The sequence below is a fragment of the Sitophilus oryzae genome, unplaced genomic scaffold, assembly GCF_002938485.1.
Source record: "Sitophilus oryzae breed Bouriz unplaced genomic scaffold, Soryzae_2.0 scaffold_172_pilon_pilon, whole genome shotgun sequence".
NCBI lineage: Eukaryota > Metazoa > Arthropoda > Insecta > Coleoptera > Curculionidae > Sitophilus > Sitophilus oryzae.
This window is the reverse complement of record NW_022146424.1, coordinates 1,876,321-1,895,173: the sequence shown is the minus strand read 5'-3', so window position 1 is coordinate 1,895,173 and position 18,853 is coordinate 1,876,321. Positions and strand designations below refer to the sequence as shown.

At 32.6% G+C, this 18,853-nt stretch overlaps 2 protein-coding genes across 2 annotated transcripts in view; one reads left to right on the top strand and one right to left on the bottom strand.

Annotated features, from left to right (window-relative positions):
- LOC115881551 (neuroligin-1) overlaps positions 1-4,835 on the bottom strand; it is a 198,924-nt gene extending 194,089 nt beyond the window's left edge. The window contains exons 1-2 of the mRNA XM_030899090.1: positions 4,808-4,835; positions 4,262-4,423 (exon numbers count right to left, since the gene is read on the bottom strand). Coding sequence (XP_030754950.1) covers positions 4,262-4,423; positions 4,808-4,835 — 190 coding nt within the window. The remainder of the gene's footprint in view (positions 1-4,261; positions 4,424-4,807) is intronic.
- Positions 4,836-4,922: 87 nt separating this feature from the next.
- LOC115881686 lies at positions 4,923-7,444 on the top strand. Its single transcript, XM_030899277.1, has 3 exons — positions 4,923-5,172; positions 5,306-5,554; positions 7,358-7,444. Exons 1-3 carry the CDS (start codon positions 5,082-5,084, stop codon positions 7,396-7,398), a joined length of 381 nt encoding a protein of 126 aa, XP_030755137.1. The 5' UTR covers positions 4,923-5,081; the 3' UTR covers positions 7,399-7,444.
- The last annotated feature ends 11,409 nt before the right edge of the window (positions 7,445-18,853 follow it).

Below are 18,853 nucleotides of genomic sequence, written 5' to 3'. Positions count from 1 at the left end.
TTTTATTTACATTAGTAGCACAAAATATATGTTTCCCAACGTGGTGCATATAAGGTGTTTCTAATTTTCACCAAACATAATCATTTATTTGACAAATCATGTTTTTAATTACTAGTTGCAAAAAAGAATATTTCGTAACTTATTGGGCCGAAAACTAAATATTCTAAATCAATGGACATCTACCCCAGCATCCTTGAGGAAGAAACCTACCATGTCAAAAGATGCGTACAACTTACCTTCTTAGATAGGAACTATCGGAAACAAGAAATAGTCATCTTACCTGATAGTCAAGTAGCCACAAGAGTGATCAACTCAGTAACCATCAATTCGAATTTTGTCAAAGAATGCCTAGAGGCAAGATACCACCAAGGGATAGAAGGTAATGAAAAAGCAAAGGATCTAGCTAGAAAAACGAGTGAACAATCTACTAACAGGACCAGAACTGTTCTGCTTCCCAAGTAGAAATCAACTTAAAGCAGAACTCAACAACTCAACCTGGAATAGGAATCCTCCAACGGTCTATAACACTGGTATGGTGGGGTGTAGAGGTGTAATGTAGAAGATGGAGAAAAAACCGTCTCAGATGCTAGCTTTTGTCAAAGCCCTGACTGTATGATAACTCAAGTAAGGGTAACACAATAAATCTACAAGGTCGCGGTGATTAACTTCTCTTCCATACAAAAAAAAATCAAAACGTCAAAAGGTTATGAGGAGTGTCACTTTCAAGGTCAAAATTCGAAAATTATTATTTTTATACTGCTAGTTAATTAGTTTTAGGGTTAATTAGAAATGGAATTTAGCCCTGCTCAAAACATTATTGTTTATTGATTATTATACTTCTATCTGAATTGGCACATTCGTATAATTATCATTAGCGATCTAAAAGTTACAAATTACACTACATGGGAATATCGACACATCATTATTACTATTAATGGATTGCAGTAATTTGTTTCAAAATATTTCGGTAATAATTTGAATTAATATTGATACGGTCTAAACAACAGCGGTCAGAATTAATACGGTTGTTCTGCTTGCATCATAAGCTTTGCTTAATATGTTTTTATCTACAGGATCGCTGATATGTATGGGAACGGTCGATTATTTGGTAAAATATAAAAGGTACCGCCAGGGGCGGCTCGTTAGGGTAGGCCTCTGAGGCCGCGCCTCACCTCTAAAATGAAGGAACGATTTATTTTTTTGTATCTAGTTTTTTATTTAACTAACCTACTTAATTTTATTTACCGGTTTCATTTAACGATGCCATTCTGCGGAAACTATGTTGCTTAATAATATCTGACATTAGTTTTCAAGTTAGAATTTATAGGTAAAATGAGATTCAAGTCTGAGGAAAATTCTAAAATTTTCGTAAACGGTACTGTTATGTATGTTTTACCAGTGTCTGTTATCTCGTTTAAAATAAGTAATAAACTTTACGATAAGAACTTGTTAATTCTCGCTAAATCGGCAACACATTTTAAAAATAAAAAAATTTTTCGAAATTTCGAAGAATTTCAAATTAAAAATCAAAATTAAAAATTGTTTGACAGTCCAATAAAACTTTAATTTTGACATTGATCGATGAGTTTAAAAAAATGAATAAGTTAAAAAATACAAAAAAGTAATTTGTACTAAGTTTAAAACTATAGAAACTTTATAAATTCAGAAGCAAAATCGTTGCCGAGGCCATTTTACGTCAAGAAATTTCTCTAAGCAATTTGAAAGTATATGAACTCGTATACTTCAAGATGACTTAAACAACAAAGATGTATCAAAAGAGGCTAAAACTTTACCATCTTGCAATTTGATATTCCTAATTTTGTTGATAAGTTCTTGACTGTAATTAACGATGAATGAAGGTTATGATTAGATAAACTTTAAAACTTTATTAGCTAACCAGATATTGGTAATTATAATGGTAATTATTAATAGATAATTATAATTAATATAAGTCCGCTACTGCTTATAGTTATTAGTGATGGGAATACCGGTTCCACGTGAGTCGCGTTACAATAGCGACCGTTCCAGAAAAATACCGCGATTTTGTAACCGAGGTTTCGACTTCCAAAGTGTTGCGGTTCTCGCTAAAAATATATCCTATCTATATTTGTAGATTAATGTAACTTTTATCCGCCACTCATTTTCCAAATATCGAGTTTATAATAACTGTGTATAGCCAATCTATCTCATTTTTAGAAAAACGATGACATTCCTTGTTTTTTTTTTCTTTACCAATTTTCGTTTAAATAAAATGAACGGATCATATTTATGTGTTTTGCAATATAATATATGTTAAAATCAAGAACAAAGTCCAAACCACTGTCAAAAAAAAATGTTTATTGGTCTAACCTAACCTTAAAAATAGATATAAACAATAAAACTTATATAAATGTATAAAAGCAAATAAAATATTTTTATTTTATTTGCTTTTGCGTTTCATCTTTCAAACAACACTATTTTATACCATGCCTATTACATACCAAAAATCGCTATTTCGAAAGTAACGTAGCGACGTGCGACGGGAGCACCAACGCCAATAGTAACCGACCAAATCGCGACAGGCAAAACCAAAACCCTAGAAGCGCTCCAGCGACTGCTGGAACGAAGTACGTGGCCGCCGAGGTCGAGCATCAATAATCAGTTCCAGCAGTTACTTATGTTCGCGACAGGGAACTAAAATTCTAGGAGCGCGACGGCTGGAGCGAAGTAGGTCACCGCCGAGGTCGAGCGTCGATGCCCAATTACAGCAGTTACTTCTGTTCGCGACAGGGAACTACAACTCTAGGAGCGCGACGGCTGGAGCGAACACGTCCCGATCGAGATCGCGCGGCGCTACGGACATACTAGTTCCAGATACTACTGTTGGCGACCGACGAAATCGCAATGGCTGGAGCTAAACACGTTGCTAGGCGGTTACTAGGGTTCGAGCTAACTTCAAGTGCGATTATAAATAATTTATTTGCAAATTATAAATAATTTATAATTTTGTCGTTATTATGATCGTCGTTCTTCAGTAACAGATTCCTGATTTGTTGTGGGGCGTGACACGACGTTACAAAAAAATACCGCTCCAAAATCGCGTTACTCAAATACCGACACATCACTAATAGTTATTCATTCAACTAAATTTGATGTTTTTACGGTTAATCTACAATTCCAGATAAAAGAAATAATGATGATAGTCTGAATCTCCATGAATCCCAATATAATATAAAAATACAAAAAAATTGTAAGCAGTTTTTAAAAATCTACTCGATATATTTTTAGTTTCTATATAAATTAAATCGAATAGCTGGACTTTACTGTATACTTTCCTCTGGAAAGATTTAAACTTAACGAGTTGGTCAACAGTTCCAGTTTGTTGGCTTTTCTCCTCCGAAAACTAAGTTCGTTCAAATAGTCCGGTGGAAAAACTTTCTAAATTAAATTTCAGCAACTTTTCAGACCTTTTACATGTGTCTCCCGCCCTGTAAACCTTTTTCTATAAATGTCCTATTCAATTTAAAGTTGGCAAAAGAATGCTTCATGTATATTTCGGAATAGAGGTTTTCTTTGAGATAATTGATGCGAATGCGAGTACAAAAACGAATAGTTATTCTGAAATGGAAGCTCGACGTAATGTAAATAGTAATGTAAATAGGCACGTTTGAAAATAGGCATTTCTTATACAGTTTAAAAGAGGTACGAGTATATGCAATTATTTCGGGCATCTTGAACTTCTAGAGTATCGAAGTATATTTTTATTGAATACAATCTCAACTTTTTTCCTAAGTTTATTTTTAAAATTGGTACGATATACCTGTAAAAAACCTGGTATATTTGACTAAATTTATACTACTATTGAAACACAATCAAAATGAATGAAGTTTTAACATACACAAATTAATATGAATACATGATACAATTTCCCCCCTATTCATGAAATTAGTAAAAACGGAACTCACTCAATTATTAAATTTTCTACAAAATGTGAACTCTCAGACACACCCTAAAACGCATATTTATCTGACCAATAATGATGACGTAACGTTGAACGATCGCTTGAAAAATTCAATCCATATAAAATAATTTGCTGCTATTAATACGAATACTGAAAGCCAATTTAATAAAAAAATAAATTAAATTATGAACTCGCATTCAGTTAAGAAGCAATATATTTGTATCTTAATCGTTCTTCAACCAATTTTTCTTAATTATATGAACCCTGGTAAATGCCTAACTTCCCTCCCAGTTAATTAATGTACAGGAAACGTTAACTTACCCAAAATGCCCAGCCTGTAATTTACAGTAACAACGACCACGCTCCCGTAGCTGGCCAGGACAGTGCCGTCGTACGGGTTGCCTGAATTCCATTCGTAGCTTTCGCCGTGGATGAACACTATAACGGGATACTTGGCTTGGTTGCTACCCTCTCTCGTGCCTGCTGGAAAACAGAAAAAAAAAGAGTTATTATTTGACAACAATTGTAATAAGAGTTTTTATTCAACATTTTGGGCATTATTTTGAATGTATTAATAATAATACATGTAAGTAATATGATAACCAATATTGTGTTTAGTGCTAATCAATTGAAATATTCAAAGTAAACTACACTTATGATCATTTAATTACTACAGGTGATCTATTTTCGCGTGTTTTACATGGTTTCTCCTTTATGAGTAGAGATACAAAGATGCGGCATTCACATTGCTGTGCTACTCAGTCCCGTAGAGTTTTCCACGTAGAATTCAGTGGCATCACTAGATTTTTGCTGAAAACTGATATTCTTGAAATATGTCCAAAACTAATGAGTTTCTAAACGGGATACCCAGTATATTATTAACCGACCATACCATCAGGTATGGTAGGCTATTAAGATCGACAAAAAATAACATTGACAAACTTTTTGGCGTTTCTATAATTTCGTATGTTTTTAGTTGGCTTGGGCTCCAGGAAAAGGTGTGAAAGGCAAAGATCTAAAAGACTACTGGGAGGGTGATTTGGGAGTGTCGTATATTCCTTGGAACAAGTTGAAGCAGGACATAGACTTGGAAATGTTAGAAGAGGGAGGAATGATTGATGAGAAAACGATGCCGACTTAGATGCGACAGAAAATCGAAGAGTTGAATAAAAAGAAGACCATCACCATCACACCGCCAGATAAACCACCATATTTTGGAGGGAACTTGAACAGTATGTTTACTCACATTAAAAAAACATTTCTTGAGTTAATTAATAATAACTAAAATTTTTTAGTCAGAAACTCTTTGACGCGTCCTGTATATAAATGTTCTTAGTTAATTGCAGCAAAATATTTCTTTTTTAGTGGGAGATATGAAAGTAGGCACAGCTTCAATGGGTTCAATTGATACCAGTCAGCCACCTCCGATGCCTGGCACCAATCTGCTGCAACCGCAGCTTCTGCCTTTGGTAAACCCGTTCCAATACAACAACAGACTATTGGGTTTGATGCCGAACATGGCCAACATGAACCTGCCGATCGGAGTGCCCTCTCTCAATATGCCGCCACCCATGATGCCGAATTTAGGGTTAGGCCTGAACTCGCCATTCCAAGGTATGTGCGATTTCATAAATATCTCTTTTTTTCAAACGTCATAAAAGTATTAATTTTTGCGACGTGATTGACAATATTAAAAAATCATTTTAACGCCTAGGCATAAAAGTAAAGCACTTTTACGCCTAAGCATAAAAGTACGAAAATATATTCAACAAGCGGAACCAAAGTACGAAAGTCAAATTCAACGAGCGTAACCATAGTTTCTTGATATATATAGTATGTCCAACGACAAGATCCTTGACAGTGATAGATGTGTCTGTCATTTTAATATCAAAGTAGTTTATTTTATTTTACAAAGAAATAAGTTGGTACATTGGAACGCATAGCTGGAAATTAGTATATTTAAAATTTGACTGACAAGTGATTACTTCAAAATATTGTGAAAAAATAACTGTATAAAACTGAAAAAATGTAATCGAGTTATTTTATTTAAAAAAGAAACAGTATGTGTTAATACAAAACACACAAGAACAAAACACTACATACCAAAAAATATAAAGTTATTTTCACTTAAAATGAGTTATTTGGGTCATAAATGACCTAAATACAAAATATTTTCATGGTATCTGTCTGTCTGTCTGTCTGCCGTCTGTAACACGATAACTCAAAAACAGCTAAACCGATTTTAACCAAATTTGGCACAAAAATACTCTGGCACCCGAGAATCTGGCCATTAGATTTGGTAGGGGTGGGGGGTTGGTAAGGGGGTATGGGAGGGGGTTAAAAATTTTAAAAAATCGTAATTCCAAAATTACAGTAGCTAGCGAAACGCGGTTTTCAATTTAAGATTAGGAATAATATTTGCAACAAAATTTGTAATAACATCAAAATCAGTCAAAGTCGCAGTTTTTGAGATTGAAAAAATTGAAAAAATTCCTTTACTCTAAAACTAAGAGAACTGTCTACCAACTTTTTATTAACATATTTTAGTATGGGCGGCTATACGTGCCTCCCGACGCCAATTTTAATATTATTAATTTTGATTTATAAAATTGCGTTTATCTCATCAAGGACGACAAATTCGACAAAATATCAAATGATAACTTTTAATTGGCAGTAAAAGCCCTACATAATTTTGATATCAAAAGAAAAAAAAAGTCAGTGGCGCACATGTATTTTTTTGGGACATTCTAGTGTAGTAACCCATATGCTAATATGGGTTATCACTGGAATAATATATATTTCAACAATTTTTTTTAAATAAAAAGTTAGCAAAAATGTGAAATGTTATGTCAGTGTCACAAAAGATCTTAAAAAATAAGCTTCATAAATTTTAAATTAACTTTTGGTTTTATTTTTGATAGATGTCCTCTAACGGATAAACAAAGCATTTTTGTATAAGGTAAATTGTTTAATTAACTTATTGCGACTCTAAAAATAAGTACCTAGTAATTCAATATCCACGGAATATGAAGATACCTGCATTTTCAAAAGAAATGTGTCTCATATATTTTGGAATTACGTTAGTAAAGTTTGGAGAATAAATAATATATAAAATTCAGGGAAATCATTGACCATATTACACCTTAATGTAATCCCTAGAATACGTCTGCTGGGATATATATTTGCCATTCGTTCTAAGCAGTAACGTAACGTCTCTTTTACGACTTAAAATAAAACAGTAAATAAAATACAGCATCCCATAAGCCCGAAACACGCGATTTAAGCTTTTATTGCCCAAATAGAGTAGTTTTCTTTAAAATCGCGCCTGGTTATTTAAGCCGGATAGGGAAAATAAAAGTCTCCGTATAGATATATTGCTGTATTTTAACTCTATATTTTTTATTCTCTTTTTTACAGGTACTTTCTGGATACAATATTGCTCACTCGGAAGTCTTTGACCCATTGCGGTACAACCTGTATTATTATATACAGGGTGGCGCCTCTCATACGCCGCGGAGGCTCCAGGTATTGAAATGAAATGTTGTGAGCATATGTAGGTTAATTCAGAGCATTTTTTAAAAATATAGAGAGTTCTACAGGGTGTCCCCAAAAAAAGTTACATATAAATATAATGTCATCAATGACACAATGCATCGTCTTATGGAGTTTGCTGGTGGTCGTATTATGATGTGCAACCAAAGTTTTGTTAAATATACTATATCAAAGTTATGTTTTTTGTAATGGAATACCCTATATATTATTTGATTTCCGGATTCTGGGAGAAAAATAATGGTGAGTTTTATAAGAGATTTATATTTTTATTTTTTTTAATTTTATATGACTAAAATGTAAGGTTTTTGACATATTTAACATTTTCATTAGAAATAAAGAACAATGTTTAAATTACAAAAAACCTAAATTGGGATTCACCCGGTATAGTCTAATATGTAGTCAAATTAACCATTGTACTTTAAATCAAATTAAAACTTGATCCAAAAAATTATACAGGGTGAGACAAAATTAATATTGAACATTGGTCACCTTTAAAAGCATGTTACTCTTTTATTTTAAATGGAACACCCAGTATATTATTCCGATATTCAATAGAGAATTCATGACTCTTCAAAATACCATTAAGGTTGCCTACCCTTCAAACAAAGATTTTCTTAGATATTTTCATTTATGTACATGGTTTGATCTGAGTAGATCTTCATTATTTGATAAAATCTAGATGGCTGTGATATGTCTAACGTTACTTCAACATAGCTGTCTAATTAGTCCAACTTTAACAACTAGTTATCATTTTGTGTCAGTCAAAACAAAAGAAAATGCAAACTTATTCTACATCAGAATTCTACATTGATATGATTCTATTAGTTGGTGAATGCAGTGTGCCAATTAATAGAACACTTAAATGCTGATGATTTTATCTAGTCTGGGTTTTTTTTATGGGGATATGTTAAAGACAGTGTTTACAAAACTCGACCAACCATTGTCGGCAATATGAGAGAAATTATTGTAGGTACTTTTCGAGATAGAACTCCACATATGCCTTTTAAAATGAAAAAATGTTTTGAAAAGACAATCGTTTTATGCAGTTAACAGGAAAAGAAGCATTTTGAGCATTTGATTTCATCTAGCTAATTTTTGTCACATAATTATAGCTTTTTATCTAGTTTTAATTCTATAATAATTGAAATATGTTTTAAACGTGTATATTTTTATTACCGTTGAGTATTTTAATCTACAATCTTTAATTTTTGTTAAATTAACAAAGGGTATATCACACATCCACCCTAGATTTTTTCAAATGATAAAGATCTACTGACGCAAAATCATAAAAATTAAAATATCTAGGAAAATCTTTGTGTGGGGGGGTAGGCAACTAATAATATTTATTAAGATATATAATTTGCCCATTGAATATCGAAAAAATGTACTGGGTGTTCCATTTAAAATAAAGGAGTAACTGGCCTTTAAAAGTGACTAATAAGAACAAGTGGGCGCATATTTTTTTCGATCAGAAGGTATAATTACAATCAATTGTTATTTATGCTGATTTAGATTTTTTTTAGAAAGTAGTACTTTTTTAATTTCATCGAAATTTAAATTATAAGTCGAATCTTAGTCAAATTTTCTTCATTTCTTCAACTTTTTCAATCTCAATTTCCAACTGTCTTTTTCGAACGTTTTAGAATAACCTACTGCTTTGTAACTTTTTTGACAAAAAATATCTCCTATTTTTTAGGGATTCGATTAACTACGATTGACTTCAAGAAACCATAAAAAATAAACAATTAACTGAGAAAATTTAAGTTATTTTAAATTAGTTGACCACAGATAAAGAAATATAATAACGTGCCTCAGCCTAAATATTTACCGCTGAGAATTTTGTACAGAGGCTGACTATTGCTGTTCATCAGAATAGACCGCTTAGGGAAGTCGTTTACTCAGCCACTCAGACGTTGTCCGGTCATTTTTTAATGGTGCTTGCTGCCAATGGGCCTTGAGAAAGTCATAATTTCTTTTTATATTGAGTAAAAATGATTTTCAAATGGTGTAGTTTAAAATTCAAGAAGAAATATTTTTTCGAAATAGATTTTTGTTTCTGAAAACGTTCTCTCCTTTTTAATCTTTCTGTAATTAATGTTAATTTTGAGAAGCTTTAAGTTAATTTTTAATAATATGATACTTAGAAATTGACTTTGCTAAAATTATTATCGACCCTCATTCCCCGGTTAAATTTATTTAATTTAAAATAAATCTTCTCTTCTGTAAATTAATTTTATAAGTATTAAAAGTAATTCCTATTAAGTAGCGTCGTACAGTGTAGATGTGTATTGAGTTGATGACTCAATACACTAGCAAGTATTTCGCACAAATTACATCTGGCAGTTTATAAATATTTGTATTAATTAGGTTAGTACTATATTATTTAATATAATGAGTATAAAAATGTTGTATGATTTGAAAAATAAAGATTATATTATATTATATATCATAAGTAGATGCTCTTAGTTCAGTAATAATCAGAATGAAAAATGTGTTTTTCTCTTTTATAAAATAATATATTTGCAATAAAAACTTTGTTTTGGTTTTAAAACAGTTCTTTCTTACAATATAACTTTAAACTAAAAATAGTAAAGTCGTTCGTAATAAAAACAGCGAGATGCAGTAAAATACTTTTAAGATCCTGTAGCGTAAGAGTTTTATTTATTATTTTCCTTGTAACTAGACTGTTTTATTCCAGGACTTTCTTTTAATACAGTAAAACTTGAAACTTTAACAAACAAATCGTGTTTTATAAAGAAGGATTTAAAGATACTACAAAATATTGAAGATATGTTCATTTGTTCATATACACTCAGATGAAAAAAAACGCAACGGAGAAATTTTTAGTCAAATTTAAAGTGTTATATTTTTGTTATTTTTAGCTCTATTTTCATGAACGGTCAGAACCATGCCTCCTGGGCATTGTATTTTTTGGATCATGTCTTGGTTAATTTTTAAGAGCGAAATGAACTTGCACCAACAATTTGTATTTTTTTCAATTATCATTTTTATTTTTGAAGTTATTTTTCAATATGACGGCTGCTTTGATAATTATTGTGAACTATATATACTATTATGAATTATTATATGAATACTATTATGAAGCCAATAATTGACCCCATTAAAATTTACATGGGATTTCCTATGTCCCGTCCGATGATGCAACACCCGGTATGCATCTTCAATGACAATATGAACGAACGTATATAGGCAGTTATACCAGCCAAGGGGGGCAATATAAAGTATTAGGGTATTTTTTAAATTTTTTTTTTGTGTTTGTATACATGAGTATTACAGATGATTTCTTTGATATCGTTAGTTCTGTGATTGTTATAATGTCTATTAAAACCAGGACTGTATCTTTAGTCTTTAACTATTTCTTAAAAATATCAAAAATATAACACTTCTCAAATTTCTCCGTTGCTTTTTTTTGTATCTGAGTGTATAATGTCATAAATTCTTTGCTTGGTTTTACATAAATATTTTAAAAGAATTTTTTCAACTAATAAAAAATCTTTTAATTTTTCTTTGCAATTAAAATGTTTACAATGATATATTTAATAGACCTATAACAAAGTGTCTTGCTTTAGTGCCTGCCTCTAAGGCCATAGAACACCTTTAAAAAGCTTAAAATAATAAAACTGCCATAAAACAGATTCTTTATTCAATTGAGAGAAGTAAGAGCTGTAATAAAGCGGAGCTGTTAAAAAGATAAGACAAAATAAAAGTAAAACTGGCATTTTTACTGCTAATGAATATAAATGAAAGTATGGTAAGTAAAGAAAAGATAATAAAGTTCTCTGCTGAGACACACGTAGAGTGCTTAATCTGTTGTATTAGTTGACATAGAAGTACTTAAAATTTTGCGATTTGTTCTTGTTTTGAAAAATTGTTTTTAATCAGTTTTTGAAGTGAAACTTCTTTACACGCGTTGGGAGTAAAAATACGGAGTAAAAAGTGCCCGCGTTGGGTGTAAAAAAGCGATAAAAAATAAGCTTGTGGCAACAATGTATGTGGCAAGACTTTATAAAAATTACTGCGTTGGGAGTAAAAAAGCGATAAAAAATTGCTTGTGGCAAGACTTTATAAAAAGTTAGAAAAAATTATGTAAAAAGGATGTTAAAAATTAAAAAGAAAACCGCAGCGTACGGCTGCTCTTCTTCTGGTGAACAACAGGTGTAGGTTTATCTAATTGTTTTTACAGATTGTTGGACACCACTTATTTAAGCCAAGTTAAAGTGATATTTAAAAATTAAGAAAATTACCACAGGCTAAGGATATTTAAAATTAAAGCAAAATTTAATAAAAAACTCAACTATTTACTAAATTAATAACTAATAATACTAATAAAACTATACTAATTTAATAACAAACTTACCAAACGTAATCGTTTGTTTAAGTTTCATTAAAAGGTTTCAATAAAAAGTAAATTTCAGTAGAAAGTTAAGATAAGTGCAAAATAAGATTCTAAAACAAAACATAAATGAGTACTTAGCTTTAGCTCTGAAGCTGTAGTCAATTAGTATTCATTTTCTATCGTACCTGGGCCCATATCCATTATTATCTGACAAACGAATCTAAAACAGCGCAAGGAATTCGGACAAAAAAAGTCGATGTTGTCACGTTTAATTATAGAAAAGTAAAGTTGCTCGATATTACCTATATATTGAATATATTTTAGTTCATTTCAGCATACATAATTATATATATTCTAATATGTTGACGTAGTTCTTATTGTAATAATGTATATTTATCTAATTAACTGATTTCCTTCATTCTGCCTAATATAAAAGGTAAAGTATTTCCTTAAGATAACGTCCGCTTAGGGTAAGCTGGCAACGCTGACAAAATTCATCATGGCATCCCGGATTCAACCAGTCTCATTGGTCGAGATTCTCGCACGTCTTGTTGCCATTACCCCCAACTTTATGCCCCTCTCTAGGAATAGTAGAAACAGTCACTACTATTGAAAAATCCAGTGACGGTGTTATTGTATTGTGTTTTATATCTTAAACTTGATTTGTGTTTATTGTAACCTGATTGTAACTAGTATACGTGTTTTAACAAATATTATTATATTTGGCAAATGACTAAACAAAATGTAGGTACATTTAAAGTAAAATAATATTATAAACTTTACTAGAAAATATTCTAAAAATTCCTGATATATTTTTATGAAACCCCGCACGCTCGTGGATATTTTATGAATGAAATCGGTCATGATTTTAAAAAATTGCGATCCCCTTGCCGTTGCCCCGTTGTTTCAGATTCGTTTGTCAGACTGTACGTGACTGCTTCAAACCATCAGAAAACTTGGAAATTTCCGGAAAAAAGAATGAAACTTGCACAACTCACACCAGCCTTCAACAGGGAACCTTCACGGCACCATTCAGAAAAATCAAAAACTGCTCAAAAACTTCGGCTCAAAAAACTACTCTTGCTCTTAAAATCTTCTCAAAAAACTCCCCAAATGTTCTCGTTTCCAAAACGAAAGTTGCTCCCAAAATGCCAATTCTTCCCCTTAAGTTGGTAAGGAACACATCTATAATAAATTATTTTTTGTCTAAGTATACGAAAGAAAGTAAAAGAAGAAAAACTATAACTTACTCGTAGGGCTGTTCTTCCTCATATACGATGCAACAAAAAAACTTTTCGAAGAAGATGGAAACCACCCGGGGACTTCTCACCAGTGGTTGAAATGGAAGTGTCGAAAAATCCGAATAAAACGATAAAATTCTGCCAGAGATTATCTTTTGAAGACAAAAAATCAACACACACCAAACTGTGCTCGAAATAAGGACAGTTCAGGAAAGTTATTAATAACATTTAAAGAATAATTCTAACTAATAATATAAATGGCAACCCTGCGTCACGACATCAAACGGCATTCACGGTACTACTAAAATTGCAGCGGTACAAACTAGGGACGAGCATTATTTTACTTAAATTCTGCTAGAGATGGCTGCTACAGTTGTTGTCAATCGAGTTCAGTTTCTTGTCAAAAAAACGCCTTTCGCACGAATTTGGCCAAGGTTCGAGTACTTTTCCATTAAAATTAGGAAATATTAAAAAAGGTACTTCCACCTAAAAGTGAATCCATTTGCCAAAAGGAATTTAAAAAATACCTTTAGTAGCTAGGACAGAAAAACATTGCAGCAGAGAATGTCGATGAAACTGTTTTCTTGTAAATTTATTATTATGTGACATTAATGATGTAAATAAGTTATTAGAGTAGTTAGATGAGTATTTCATGGTTGTTGCCTATAAAAGGTAGGGGGAATTATGGCATTTTAATTCCTGTTAATAATGTCCGAAGAGAGTTATGACTATATTTATGGTTAGGGTAACTAAGACGAAATAAGCTTATATTAATTCAGTAAGAAGTTAATTTAATTTATATGTATGTTATTATAAATATTTTTTTCCTTTTAGAAACATTAAAATTGCTGTACATAGATTTATATTCATTTAGTTGCTCCAAACAGTTGTATCGAAAACAGAAATCGAAACAAAAAAACACCGTTACGGCTCTCTCGATTTTGCAATTCAAATGCTGTTTGCTCTCGCTAAGTATGAAAGTAGATATGTTTGCTTTAAATTTCGAACTACTCCGCAAGATATTTTTGGAGCGGGATGAGCGGAATCGTGGCGTATTTTATCAGCCCGCCGCAGAGCTAGTACGCCCCTGTTATTCTTGAACCGGCAGAGAAGTTTCCAGAGTTAATTTTATTGAAAAGCTCTAGGGAAACACCGAAACGCGTATAGTTCGAATATCGCTGTTGAGCTTCGATATGGATGTTAAATGGAAATACTGCCACACACGTATAGCGAATATATTAATATCTTGAAAAGATTTTTTTTTGCCACTAGAAAAAAAAATATCGAGTCAAGTGATGTCATTATCATCATCATTCTCAGGTTATTCAACTATTTCCAATTATGGTGTAGCCTCCCTCACATATTTATATACTCTCTTTGTAGTTGGGCCCATTAATGTCATGATCCTACCTCAGGTTGATAGTTCAGTCATTGGGGAATTTTGCTTGGAAAAAAGTCCGGAAGTTTTGCAACTTTGCAGGTTTATAGGTTTTGGGGCCCCCAACTAAAATCTTGCCAAGATGGCGCCCAAAATCGGTATTTTGTGAATATCTCGAAAACTATGGCGTTTTTCGCAATAATTTGAAGAGAGCAAAATTAAAAAGAATAAAATTTCCTATAAAAAAGGTTTCATGAAAATTTTCGTTAAAGTCAACCGTTTAGGCACAAAATCCCTTGAAATTTTACAATTTTGCGTAAAATATGATATATTATGTATAGTCGATTTTCCGAAATCAAATGTCGATTAGGGTTCACTAAAACTAGTTTTAGTTTAGTTTCTTCAATTTTGTCCTAAAACAGTGGCGTATCATTAATTCGCTCATTAATTTATGAATAATTAATTTTAATTATTGAAAAGGTGTACTTGTTTCCACACCACCCAAGAGGTAAAGTATATGGCGCGTTTATTTTAACGTGGTTTCCCCGGGGGCCTACTGCACAAGCCCGACGGATCTGGCTCATTGATGTCAAAGTCGATTGTGTCTGCTGTGCTGGGCTCATCAGGGTGGTCTCTCAATACGTCCAACTCTTCATCTACAGCCGCCAGAGGGATATCAACAGGCAAGTCCAACTCCTCTTCATCGGATTCGTCGAGTGACACTTCAATGACGTTGTCACAGGATTTCCATTGCAGTATGCACAAATCATTGAACATTTTAATCCTGCTTTTCTGCATCCGCAGGCTTTACCATAGTTGTTGGTTTTGCATTTACAGGATAAAAATGCCAACAGGGATTTTGGAGCTGGATTTTTCAACGTTGTGACTGGAGTAATGCCTGTTTTTGTTTTCTTCCAACCCCATTCTTTGGCATCTTTGGTACAACCAGACCAATGCTGAACCTGGTGGTAAGTTCGCAATGAATTGCACGACAATTAATTATTCATAAATTAATGACACGCCACTGTTTCATGACAAAATTAAAGAAACTAAACTAAAACAAGTTTTAGTAAACCCTAGTCGACATTTGATTTCGGAAAATCGACTATACATAATATATCATATTTTACGTAAAATTGTAAAATTTCTAGGGATTTTGTGCCTAAACGGTTGACTTTAGCGAAGATTTTCGTGAAACCTTTTTTATGGGAAATTGTATTCTCTTTAATTTTGCTCTCCTTAAATTTTCGCGACAAACGCATAGTTTTCGAGATATTCACAAAATACCGATTTTGGGCGCCATTTTGGCAAGATGGCGGTGCCCCTTTAGGGATGTTCTCTCCCTTCACTGCAACCAGTTCCGGTCCTCGCTAATTTTTAAGCTTAGGTGCGATTTCCACGAACCAATTCGCCGATTCTTGAGATACACAATCTATGAGGATCATGCCCACCCGAAAGTGCATTCCTAGCCTGCCTGGTCGACCCAGGCCGGGTAGACGAAACGGTAGCTTATGTCGCTTATTGGGTCTAGAGGTAGGCTCCCGACCCTTGCTGGAGTAGGTGGTAGCTTGTGTGTCACTTGTGGAGGATAATCCTAAGCAAGTGTCAGCCGCCCCTCCTGTAGTTTCCTTTGGATTTGGTCCCTTGGAACTTTTATTATGTTCCCAGTGCCGCTAGGGGGCTTCGCCACAACTTCACCGGTGGTGTTTTTAATACTAGATCTTATAGTGTTTCTACGAGTGGCTAAGGATAGTCGGTCCACTTCTACAGAGCCCCGCATGCAGAAGGTTGATGCCCTAAGGTTGAGGCCAGTAATGGCTAGTCCTCTATCTAGCCACGCATCACTTATTTGACCTGGTCCCGCCATCGTAGGATTTAGGGTTATGGTGAGGTTTGTTACGGTTATATATTTTAAAGGGGTGTTAATTTTCTTATATTTATTTTAATTGATATATTTTGACAAAATGGTGAATGTGGTGATTTATTATTTTATTTATAACCTTGAAGATGGCACGTTAATAAAATATAACAATACATTTCTTAATACATATTAATTATTTATTTATTTTCTATTTACAAGTAAAGTAAATGTGCATTAACTTTAAATCATAATTTAAATAAATATAAATAAATAAATAAATAAATGCCTTTATTGTCAAAAAATTTTTCAATTTGTGGACAAAGGTAAACTAACAAACAAAGTAAAAAATAACAAGGTACACAAACAAACAAACAAAAGATAATACAAAACATTATACAAATAATATTGTCAGTCTTATTGTTAAAATAAACATATATAAATGTTTACAATGTCAAAGAACAAAAAAATTAAAATAATATTCAAAAATATTTAGCCAGTTTATAGTAAAATATCAATGACCTCTAAATAAATTAATTTCGATGTCATTAGTAAATATAGCAATAGCAAACATTAGACCAGTGTTTTCAAGATCAAATTCGATTTTCAATTCAAATATAATTCATTACGGCGTAGAAAGCCTTGTCTAGTAAATAAGAGTTCAATGCTTTGCGAAATGAAAAAAATGATGTTATGGATTTGATTTCAAATGGCAGGTGATTGTGCATTTTTTTCGAGTTGTATAATATTGAACTTTTAACTAACTCTGAGCGTGGGGTAGGTAGATAAAGATCTTGCTCCGCGTTCCTGAGTGGATAAGTGTGAGATGGCCTTTCTTGAGAAGCTGATACATGTTTACGTATTAGGCAAACGGATTCAAATATAAATAAGGAAGGAAGAGTCAATATTTTTAATTCTCTAAAAAAGCCCCGGCAATGAGTTCTGCTGTTTAGTCCCAGTGAATATCGAACAGCTCTCTTCTGGAGCTTGAAAATGCGGTCAAATTGAGCCGCACAACACGTACCCCAGAATGGAAGGGCATACCTGAGGTGCGACTCAAAAAGTGCATAATAAACAGTTCTAGCCACTGACAAGTTAAGCTCCTTAGAAACAGACCTTAATGCAAAACAGGCAGAGCTCAATTTTTTCGACAAAGCTTCGATATGTATGTCCCATTTCAGAGAATTGTCCACAACAAGCCCTAAGAATTTTACGGATTTTACGACGTCAATGGTGGTGTTGTCAAGTACAAAAGGCTGCAACGAGTTTTTATACGACAAAGCCTTAGTTTTAGAAATGTTGAGACTCAGGAGGTTCGAATCGCACCAAGATTTAATGGTGATTAAGTCATTTGATATAATCCTATGAAGTGCCGCGATGTCCTTGTTGCTCCAAGTGAAGCTAGTGTCGTCCGCAAAAAGACATATTTTGCCACTGATGTTTATGTTAGCAATGTCGTTAATAAAAAGAAGAAACAAAATAGGGCCTAGTACTGAGCCTTGTGGTACTCCACATTCTTAACTTCATATTGTTGTATTTTTAGCCAAATGTAATATTTTGTAAATAATATCTTTGACTCGATCTTGAGGTATTATTCTTCAGGTTATGGAAGGGTAAATGCATCGTGTAAAGACTTCTTATTTATCTAAAATAACGTTAATTAAAGTAATATTAATAATAACCACTTTATATACTTACTTTTGGTATTTGTTTACTTCTGTTCAAGTGGAAATATTCATTGCATTTTGTTAGTTGTTTGGTTGCTACAAAGGGAAACCATATTATATTAATTATATTATACGAAACGATGTACATACCTTTTTAATAACAATAATACCTTCAATAATTATTATTAATAAATAATCTGATTGTGATTTTTGTTTAGATTAATTAATTTGTGGTTAGGGCAGAAACGTCAAATCATCAACGGGTCTAACGGTGTTGCCAGCTTCTTGAAGTTTTCTTAAATCATATTTCACCTCATTCATATTTAGTCTCTAAATAATTAATTTTAGCATTTAACTTATTTTAATACTTTTATTTATTAATGATCTTAAACTCTTATCAATTGTATCTAGTTGTAATTGCATTTAACTTATTATTATTGTTTGATTTATTATTAAGTTTCTTTTATTATCGGATTACTCCTGGCAACATTGGTACTTAACTGGTTGCGGATGTACCTAGGGATTTTATAGCTAAATTTATATCAGGAGGGGGTTTCGATATTAAAATTCCAAGCGCCCACCTGTCTGGTGATTTCCTTTTCTCACGCTGGCAGTGAAGTCACGTTTTGAGTTGAAAATCCTTTCATTTGATTAGGTTAATAATTCTCTACGGTTAATTGATATTAGTTATATCATACAACTACGGTTGGATTGAGACGAAACTAATAGCGTTGCATCTTTAGTATTATTTCCAAGGAAATCGCCCACAGTTTGGGTAAGTTAATATAAATTTTGGGTTATTAATTATCACGTGGGACAAATTTTTATTGGGTTAATTTTAAATTAGGCACCTTGGTTTG